A 9620-nucleotide genomic window follows, 5' to 3' on the forward strand; every position below is an offset into this window, starting at 1 on the left:
CTGAAGGGACCAGGTGCTGGAGGTTTTAGAGGACCTGAAGGGACCAGTTGTTGGAAGTTTTGGAGGGAAAATTGTCTCTTACTGGTGTGACAGGATTTTTGTTCAACGGTTCTGAGTCATGTTTCTGGATTTTATTTGATGCATCAGGTACTTACAGTTTGTTCTTCATCATTGTCCTGCAGAAATCTGCAGCAACAACTGTATTGATGCAGTCTTTCCAGATGTGTAAGCTCTCCATTCCACCGTTATTAATGCACCTCCATACCATCAGAGAAGCAGACTTTTGAACAGTGTACTGCTCAACTTCAACAGTGGACGTGCTTCCTGTGATCCTCTAAATAAATTATGGGTTTATAACATTTGTAAATCTTTGCATTCTGTTTAAATTTACATTTTACACCATGTCCCAAGTTTTAAAGCAAATATTTCGACACCTGGACTAAACGATGTTTATATTATTTTTGAGCTTAAACTAGTTTGAACTCTTGTTCAGAAAAGCAAAATGTGTGGATCCAGTTGGTCTTGTTTTTAATAAAGATACTTGGAATGAAGCGCTCCTGCATTCTGACGAACACTTTCTCATTGTTTTGGTTTCTGACGGGATCTGGGTCACGCTGGTCCATCCTTAAGGATAAATGTGTGTGTGTGTTGCAACAATGACCTCGTGTGTGTGAGAAGGCCTGCAGGGAAGAGCAGCTCAGAAAGCCAAACGGTCACTTCCTGTGAGGCCTCTGTTCTTCTTCTCTGCTCAGTTTCTTCCACTGAGCTCTTGTTGTCGCCCGACGCTGAAGGCAGAGCGATAGTGTCTTTGCATGTGTCTTCGTGTGTGTGTGTGTGTTCGTTTCGGTGCACTAACAGTAAAATATGTCTTGAACCAGTGAACAGATGTTAATGAGGTCTTCAGGAAGTTATCTTCTGCTGCACGTCTACAACTCCTTGACTTTTGGAGTCGGTCCTGTTCTAGAAGGCCGGCACAGCCGATCGACTTAGCCTGAACAAAAGCAGCTACGCCTCGGGGAGTTTTTACGCGTACTAGCTGAAATGTGGTGTGGTAGTAGCCGAGAGTCTTTTACAACACGTCGCCCAAGCACAAACAGCTCATGTAAGAGATCGTATGAGATGAAGCTCGTTGTAGTTTCCAAGGTCGAACAAAAATGTCTGTCTTCATAAATATACACAGTGAAAGGCATAACTTCTGATCCGCTCAAGATAATTTAACAAAACGTTTGTGACCACCGCGTCTCGTAGTCTTCGTCACACCAGCTCTAACGTCAAGGTCACAAATCAAGGTCAAAGTTTCAACAAGGTCTTGACTTGTCTGGGCCATTGATAAAGATTCTGTATAATAGTTTGATGGTCGTATGATGTGGTACTCCTGTTTCTCCCCATCCATCCGTACATCCATCCATCCATCCATACATACATACATACATACATACATACATACATACATACATACATACATACATACATACATTATCTTGACCCGCTTCTTCCTTTTTGGGTTGTGGCGGTCGCTGGTGCCCATGTCCAGCTATCACTGTGCGAGAGGCGGGGGACACCTGGACAGGTCTCCAGTCCATCACAGGGACACTTGGAGACAAACGAGACAAACCATTCTCTCTCTCTCTCACCCAGAGATGATTCAGAGTTACCATCAGTCTAACATGGATGTTTTTGGTCTGTGGGAGGAAACCGGAGTACCCGGAGAAAACCCGTGTAGCACGGAGAGAACATGCAAACTCCACCCAGAATGGTCCCAGACTGGGATTTGAATCGGGGCGACCTGCTCACTGAGAGGCGGCAGCTCTACCAGCTGCACCACCGTGCCGCCCACACAAGACGTATGTCATGAAAGGCAGCAGGATGTGTACAACCCACAAGGAGTGCTAGAACTTTCTTTAGCCTCTGTTTTGAGGTATTGGTGTAGTAGCAGCGGCCGTTTTGCTACAGTACAGCTTCGTACTTCCTGTTTCAGTTGTCTTATTGAACGTTGTGCTGTGGCGACTCCACCCAGACCCTGCCGGGGCCGTCACTGAGAAAACTGAGACGCAGATTGTTGTGTGAATGCACAGAGTGCAGAGGAAGAAAGCTGGACTTGTAGTGCCCGGACGCCGCCGAGTGTTGACTGTTTTACTGTTGCTTGAAGAAAAGTTAGTCGTCAAAACAATATTTATGTTCTCAGCCACATTTCACGGCCGCCATTTTTACTGGTATACATCGAAGGTGAAGGGGCAGTAATGTCTGAGCCTGTGTGCGTTTGGGCGTTTATCCAGTTGTATTCTACAACTGGTTAAACTGTGGAGTCAGACGCCACAGCTAATCAACGTTAGCAACACAAAGCGGCTGTAACTCCGTCAGTTTGACAGATATTGAGCTAACACAAAGGAGCTGAGTCACTCAACAGATGCTCTTTCACTAAAACTCTTCCAGTCAGGATTTAGACGCCTTCTGGCCGCCTTGGTGTGGTTTCTGAATGGACCGAGGAGATGAGGGGCATCGAAGCCAAACCCCCTGATGCACCTCTGTGCCGTGAAGCGAGGTAGTACCAGAGGTAAAACAGCCGACGTGTGAAAGATAAGTCGGCTGTGTGGGTTAGTAACGTGCTGACGTGATGACATCCGGTGTGGGCGACCAGCCCGGCACAGAGCTGAAGAACTTTTAGCCATGTTTGTTGACGTCACCTGTGACTTTGTGTGTTCTCGTTTGTTTCGTCTCTTTTTTTACGTGAAGACAAACGACGTGTTCACGGTCAGGGAAGTGTTCGGCTCGACGGTGCCGTGATCTTAGAGTAAAGTCACATTTGGCGGGACAGAACGGGTCGGATGAGGAAGTACTTGCTTCGTAAAGCAGAAGTGAAACTCTGTGGTTTGTTCCCCTCGTGTTTCTAAGGAGAGACAGCACAACAGGAAGTGAAGCAGGAAGTAGCAGAAACGCTACAGGAAGTGAAGCGAGGCGGACTTTGCACATTCTGATTTATTCTTCAAAACTCCTCCATTTTCTTTTTGTCTTTTTGTTTTTACATTTGAGTTGATGTGGAAGCTCCAGTGTTTCATTTCCTTCATACTTTTGATTTTAGTCTAAAGCAGGAATCTTATCACTATTAAACATGTCTGCTCTGTAATATTTATTTTATATTTTAAATGGGTTAGCATCTGTATAAACACAGTTTCAATCCCATCAAGAAACAAAAATCATCAAAGCACTTAATGTTAAACAGGAGGCGAAGCTGAAACGAGAATAAAAAGTTGAAATGATTAGAAAGAACCACAGAACATGCAGCGAGCGGCACAAACGAGCAGAACAATGTTTTAAACAACATGAAGCGTTTGAAGGAAGTGAAGAGGAAAACATGGCTGAAAAGACTAAATATTTTAAAAAGTACAAATATCACAAATACCAAAAGTCTGAGCAGGAACGTCCTGAATGAGCCGAACGTTTCCAGGTTTGAATTGTTGAAATAAATAAATAAAGTGGAACAAGTTACGTGCTGGAAAACGTCCGAAAGTAAAATAGAGTTATAAACATTCATACAGTGGGAGTGGTGGTGCAGAGGTTAGAGAAGGTGAGCCTGTGATCGGAAGGTCGCCGGTTCAACTCCCCAGGCTGACAACATCAAAATGTGGGTGGGAAACCTGCCTCCACCCTCATTTGCTTCACACTGGACCCTTGAGCAAGGCCCTTAACCCCCCCGGGCACCCTAGATATCAGCTCTCTGCTCCACTCAGTGGTCTGTGGGGTCAGGAAGGTCATCCAGTGTCAAAACAAGCACCAAGTCTTCGTGCGACTAGTCTTCTGTGGCGACCCCCACTCCAGCCTGCATGCTGACTCGTCCTGTGGGGTTCTGCTGGTCTTCAAAGACCGGGCCAGGCTCCTGCAGGCGGCGCCGAGGCCCGTGTTTACGTCAGGTCTGGGATGTTGAACAGAAAAATAGGGGCCTGTAGATGTGACCTCCGCGCTGCGGCGTCTTATTTTGTGATCTGTATCTACCAAGAATGTTTCCACAGTGTTCGTGTGGAGCAGAAGAAGAAAGGTGGTTTTAAATTTTAAAGATTTTATCACGGAACGTGAACGTCGTGGCTTCAAGTTTCGTCATGTCGTGGGAGGAAGGTCAAAGGTCGAGGAGATATTCCCGTGCTCTGTCACCGCGGCGACGAGCTGTTGAACTTTTTTACCTGGATCGTTGAGCATGAACTTTGATGTTTCACTGGCAGCTTTTCTCCTCAGCTCATGTGACCGTTCTGTTCTCCTCCCTGCAGCCTCCTCTGATCCAGGCGATCTTCAGCGGAGACCCTGAGGAGATCCGTATGCTCATCTACAAGTCTGAGGACATCAATGCTCTGGTGAGGAAACGAAAACACGACTGTTTCATCTCGTCTCTGCTGAAAGCTCTGATTAAATCCCCCAGGTTTATTTTGGCGTTCTTGTTCTCATAGTTGCACAAACATTCATCCCTCGTGGTTTTATTTCTCTTTTATTGTCTTTCAACTCTGAATTCAGTTGGATTTTTATTTGATAAAAGCAACAAATCTACAAAATAGTCCTGATTTATGACGAATTAAAGGCTTCGTCATATTAAAGTTTAAAACTTTGAGCACGTCACCTCGTTTGTTTTGAAGATCCTAAATTAAAAACGTGTCAGGTCTTACATGCCTGTTGTAGCGGTCCCAAGAATCAACACCAGTTCAATACCTTCAAGTGGTGCGGGCTACCACCATGCAAGAGACATCATGAAGACCAAGGAACGATCCACACAAGTCATACATAAAGTTGTGGAGAAGTTCAGATCAGATCATCCACCAAAAGTCACGGACCGGGTAAGAAGAACTTTGATGAGAGAAACCTCCAGGAGGACAACGGTAACCCTGATGGAGCTGGAAGCTGGAGGGTCTCCTGCTGCTGTAGTCCATCTGCTTCAAGGTTGGACTCGTCCAGAGATGGTTTCTGCAGACGGTTTGGAACAATCGTTCTCCTCTGACATGAACGAGGCGTTTCCGTCCACACGTGGCGCTCACTCACTTCTTTTGACCGTTCTCTTTAAAGCCTGGTGGTGGTGGTTGTCTGTGAACCCTGTGGATCTCCACGCTGCAGTCAAAGACTCTTTAAACCCTTTCTTCCTCGTTCTGATGCCTGGTTTGAACCTCAACAAGTCGTCTTCACCACGTCTATGAAACTGTTTGATTGTGATGTTGAAGCTTTTAGATCGTCTCTGCGTTGTTAAAGTTAAAGGGACAGTTCAGACTTTCAGTCCTCTGATCAATCTCAGTTTGGAGACTTGAGTTCCAAACGGTGCTGATACCGAGCTGGATCGCTGCCGTGTGACACAGACCCAGTCCCTAAAGCTTTATTCTGTCAGCTTCTTATGACTCAGTTATCCTGGGCAGAAATATTCATATTCCTCCAGCATGTGCATGTTCTTTAGTAAATTACTGTAATAACTGTCAGAATTAAACAATTTATCCAAACTGAGGTTACTCAAAGAGCTGTCTACAACAGGTGAGACATTATTTGTTCATAACCCACATCTGAGCGTAAGAGGACCGGGGTCTGTCTCAGAGGACATTTGTCTCCTAACCCCTCCCTGGTCGTCCTGCAGGATGCAGAGAAGCGCACCCCGCTGCACGCAGCAGCCTTCCTGGGCGATGCAGAGATCATTGAACTCCTCATCCTCTCTGGTAAGACTCATCATCGTAGATGTCTAAGCTTTTAGATTAAGATTATATTTTTTGTGACTGAGATTTATGATTTTGTTTGTTGGAAGTACCCTCCCTCTCTTACACACACACACACACATATATATATATATATATATTTGAGGAACTATGCTTTCTAGTTTTTATATTGCTTAAAAGTTTAGTTTCCTCAAATAGTTGGGGTGGGAGAAGATTAATCTATGGTGGCCAGGGCCACCAACGGCCACCCCCTGGCTCCACCACTGCACCTGGCGGTGGATAAAATGGCTCCCTCCATCGCTCTGCGCTGCATCGGACAACTAAACAAACAAACAAACAAATAAACAAAAACCTCTCTCTGTTCTTCTCCACAGTAACTTCTACCCACTTGAACATCTTGCACCAAAAACATTTAGGTTTACTTTCATCTCCTGTTCTTCAGCCTATAAAAACTACAAACGTTCAATATTAAATCTAGTCAGAAACGGAGGACATCGGCGTACTGCTAGTTTAATTTATTATACTAAATAAAATCCCATGCTTTGTTTGTACATTATACTTTTTTAAATAAAACATTTTCAGCTACAACAAAAAACACATTTTAATAAAACCTGCAAATAGTCTGACCCTGTTCCAGCAGGGAGTGCACTCTAACCATGGACTGTCTATGTATTTATTGTTAGGGACAATTAAAAAATATACATATATAATAATAATCTGCTTTTGTATTTAAGTTAACAGGCTGTGTTCAGTATTTAACATTTAAACAAGTTGGGTGCAAATATACTGGAGAATTTTCTTTTATATATTTAGTTACCTGAAAATTAAAGGCCTGTTTAGGCATAAGAAAAGGTCAAAGGTGTCTGAAACAGGAAGTAAGCGTGCACTTCTTTGATTCCTGCACTTCCTGTCTTCAGAAAACTAAATTTGACGTGAGTCCAAATAATTAATTCACAGCTGCTGCCTTTGGTCTTAGTTTAAGATGATCTTGAGTTGAGAAATGATGTCGTTACAACCGTTTGCTCAGCAGATTTTTAGGTTATCGTACTAGTTAGCTGTGGCGGCCATCTTGAATTGATCACCTCTGAATGTTAATCCGTTGTAGACGCGACTCTAACGATAATATTCTGTAAATTGTATTAAAAGTCGTCCAGTGGTTCGTGAGTTTTTTTGATACCAGCTGGAAACCGTTCCCGTTTTGGCGGCGGTGATATTTATACTTTGAACTTTAACGTGTCCTGAAATCAGCAAATCAATCCCTGGAGTGATTACAGGTGGAGCTCAGGTGCTGTTTGTCAGCAGGTGGCAGAGTTGCTGTGCTAATCTGGGATTAAATAGTAAAAATCTGAGACCGTGGTTTTATTTGTGCAGCGGTCTAATGTTTTAACGGACACGTCACCGTGTTGGCTCTGTTCCAGGGGCCCGGGTCAACGCCAAAGACAACATGTGGCTCACGCCTCTGCACCGCGCCGTGGCGTCACGGAGTGAGGTGAGCGCCCAGATTCTTCTTCCCGTTACAACGGCAGGTGCAGAAACAAAGTTCAGCTGAGTCTCGCCACGCTCTCCTGCGTGCGACGTGCGATCCTGCAACAAACGAGTCCGTTTTAACACCGCAGGCCCGTCCTGGTCCTAGTCCTGGTCCTGGTCCTGGTCCTAGTCCTGGTCCTGGTCCTGGTCCTGGTCCTTGTCCTGGTCCTAGTCCTGGTCCTAGTCCTGATCCTGGTCCTGATCCTGGTCCTGGTCCTGGTCCTGGTCCTTGTCCTGGTCCTAGTCCTGGTCCTAGTCCTGATCCTGGTCCTGGTCCTGGTCCTAGTCCTAGTCCTGGTCCTGGTCCTGGTCCTGGTCCTGGTCCTGGTCCTGGTCCTGGTTCTTCCTGTTAAAAGAGTCTTTCCTGTTTGATGCTCAGGATGAGAGATTGTGACGGATTAGCACTTCATACATAAACTGAGCTGAATTAAATTTAATTCCTTAGAAATCTGTTCTTTCAGCATATCTGCTTTATTTTTGTCTTCTTATGCTAGTTTTAGCTTCTAGCTAGTCTTTGATGCTGTTAGTTAGCACTTTGCTACTTTTAGCTAGCCTGTTGCTACTAACCTTTTGCTGCATTTAGCTTAGATTTCACTAGCTTCTAGCTACTGTTTACCACATGATGTTTTAGCTTGTCCCGTAGTACTTTTAACTAATAATTAACTTCCTTTAGTTTGTTGCTAGCTGTTTGCTACTTTTACCTTTTTAGCTAACATTTCCTTTTTTTAGCTAGCATTTTACTACTTTTAGTTTTTAGCCATTCTTTGTGTATCTTTTATTTTTGAATCTTTAAATAAAAACTTTAGCTAACCTTTTGCTACTATTAGCTTGTAGCTAGCATTTAGCTCCTTTTAACTAGGGGTTTGCTTCTATTTTTTCTAACCATTTACTTTTTTAGCTTCTAGATAATCTTTTGATACTTTTAGGTAGCACATTGCTACTTTTAGCTTGCATTTTTCTACGAACTTTTTGCAGCATTCAGCCAACATTTCACAGCGTTTAGCTTTTAGCTACTGTTTTTGCCACCTTAAGTTTTGGTTTGCCTAGTGCTGCATTTCGCTAACAATTTGCAGCCTTTAGTTTTTAAGCAAGCCTTTTCCACTTTTACCTTTTAGCTAATCTTTTGCTTATATATTTTTGATACTTTCAGCTAACATTTTTTTCGCTTTCCATCGAGCTACTTTCACTTTTAAATTAAGTCTTTTGCTACTTTCATGTCTAGCTACTTTTCCCCCCACTTTTTAGGTTTTACCTTGCTTTTTGCTACTTTTAGTTTTACCCAACCTTATGCTGTTTTAGCTAGCCTTTTGATATGTTACCTTTTAGCTAACATTTTGCTGTCTTTAGATTTTAGCTAGCCTTTAGTTACATTTCCATTTTAGCTGATGTTTTCTGCTTTTAGCCAACTTTTTGCTTCTTTTATTTTCTCTGTAGCCTTTTGGTACATTTAACTAGCCTTTGCTACTATAAGCTTGTAGCTAATATTTAGACACTTTAACTTGTGTTTTGCCACTTAGTTTTTAGCTAATCCTTTCCTGCTTGTTATTTTGCTACTTTTACCTTTAGTTAATCTTTTGCTACTTTTGGTTTCAAGCTAGTTTTGCACCTTTAGATTTTACGTAGCTTTAGCTACTTTTAGCTAACCTTTGGCTCCTTTTTGTTTAAATCTAATCTTTTGTTACTTTTAATATTTACTTATGGGATTTAGCTAGTGCTGTGTTTCCTATAGCTTTTAGTTACCATTTAGCTATTTTAGCTTGAATTCTGCCACAGGCGACACTGTAAAAAAGTTTCTTCTTCTTCAGGACGCTGTTCGAGTCCTGATCCGACACTCTGCGGACGTGAATGCTCGAGACAAGAACTGGCAGACGCCGCTTCACGTCGCCGCGGCGAAAAATGCGCTGCGGTGCGCCGAAATCATCATCCCCATGCTGAGCAGCGTGAACGTGTCGGATCGCGGCGGACGCACCGCCCTGCACCACGCCTCTCTCAACGGCCACGCCGAGGTACGGTGGTCTGTGGTACGGCGGACGGGTCGGACGTGATCAGATGTTCTCGGTGTCAGGTTCATGTGGTGTCAGCAGTTCTGGTTGGAGAACTGGGTCAGAGGAAACAGGTTCAGCAGAATAATCCACTTTTGTTTCAAACCTAAAGTTAACTCAGAACTGAGTGGAACAGACAGTTTCTTTGTTGTTTTTGCAACAAATTAGTCAAAAGCTGAGCTGTTTTATAAACGACGTCCCACAGACACACACTGGGTCTCCTTCAAAACTCCCCACTGCTTCCTCTTCTCACTTCCTGTCTCTATCTTATCCTCTTCTTCTCACTTCCTGTCTCTAACTCTTCCTCTTCTCACTTCCTGTCTTTTGTCGCATCCTCCTCTTCTCACTTCCTGTCTCTAACTATTCCTCCTCTTCTCAC

At 43.7% G+C, this 9620-nt stretch overlaps 1 protein-coding gene across 1 annotated transcript in view; it reads left to right on the plus strand.

The window, feature by feature from the left end:
- ankrd44 (ankyrin repeat domain 44) overlaps positions 1-9620 on the plus strand; it is a 99157-nt gene that overhangs the window by 85942 nt on the left and 3595 nt on the right. Inside the window, exons 2-5 of the mRNA XM_037686774.1 lie at positions 4260-4343; positions 5597-5675; positions 7091-7161; positions 9005-9205. Coding sequence (XP_037542702.1) covers positions 4260-4343; positions 5597-5675; positions 7091-7161; positions 9005-9205 — 435 coding nt within the window. The remainder of the gene's footprint in view (positions 1-4259; positions 4344-5596; positions 5676-7090; positions 7162-9004; positions 9206-9620) is intronic.

The sequence above is a fragment of the Nematolebias whitei genome, chromosome 13 (genome assembly GCF_014905685.2).
Source record: "Nematolebias whitei isolate Nwh7 chromosome 13, NemWhi1, whole genome shotgun sequence".
Taxonomy (NCBI): domain Eukaryota; kingdom Metazoa; phylum Chordata; class Actinopteri; order Cyprinodontiformes; family Rivulidae; genus Nematolebias; species Nematolebias whitei.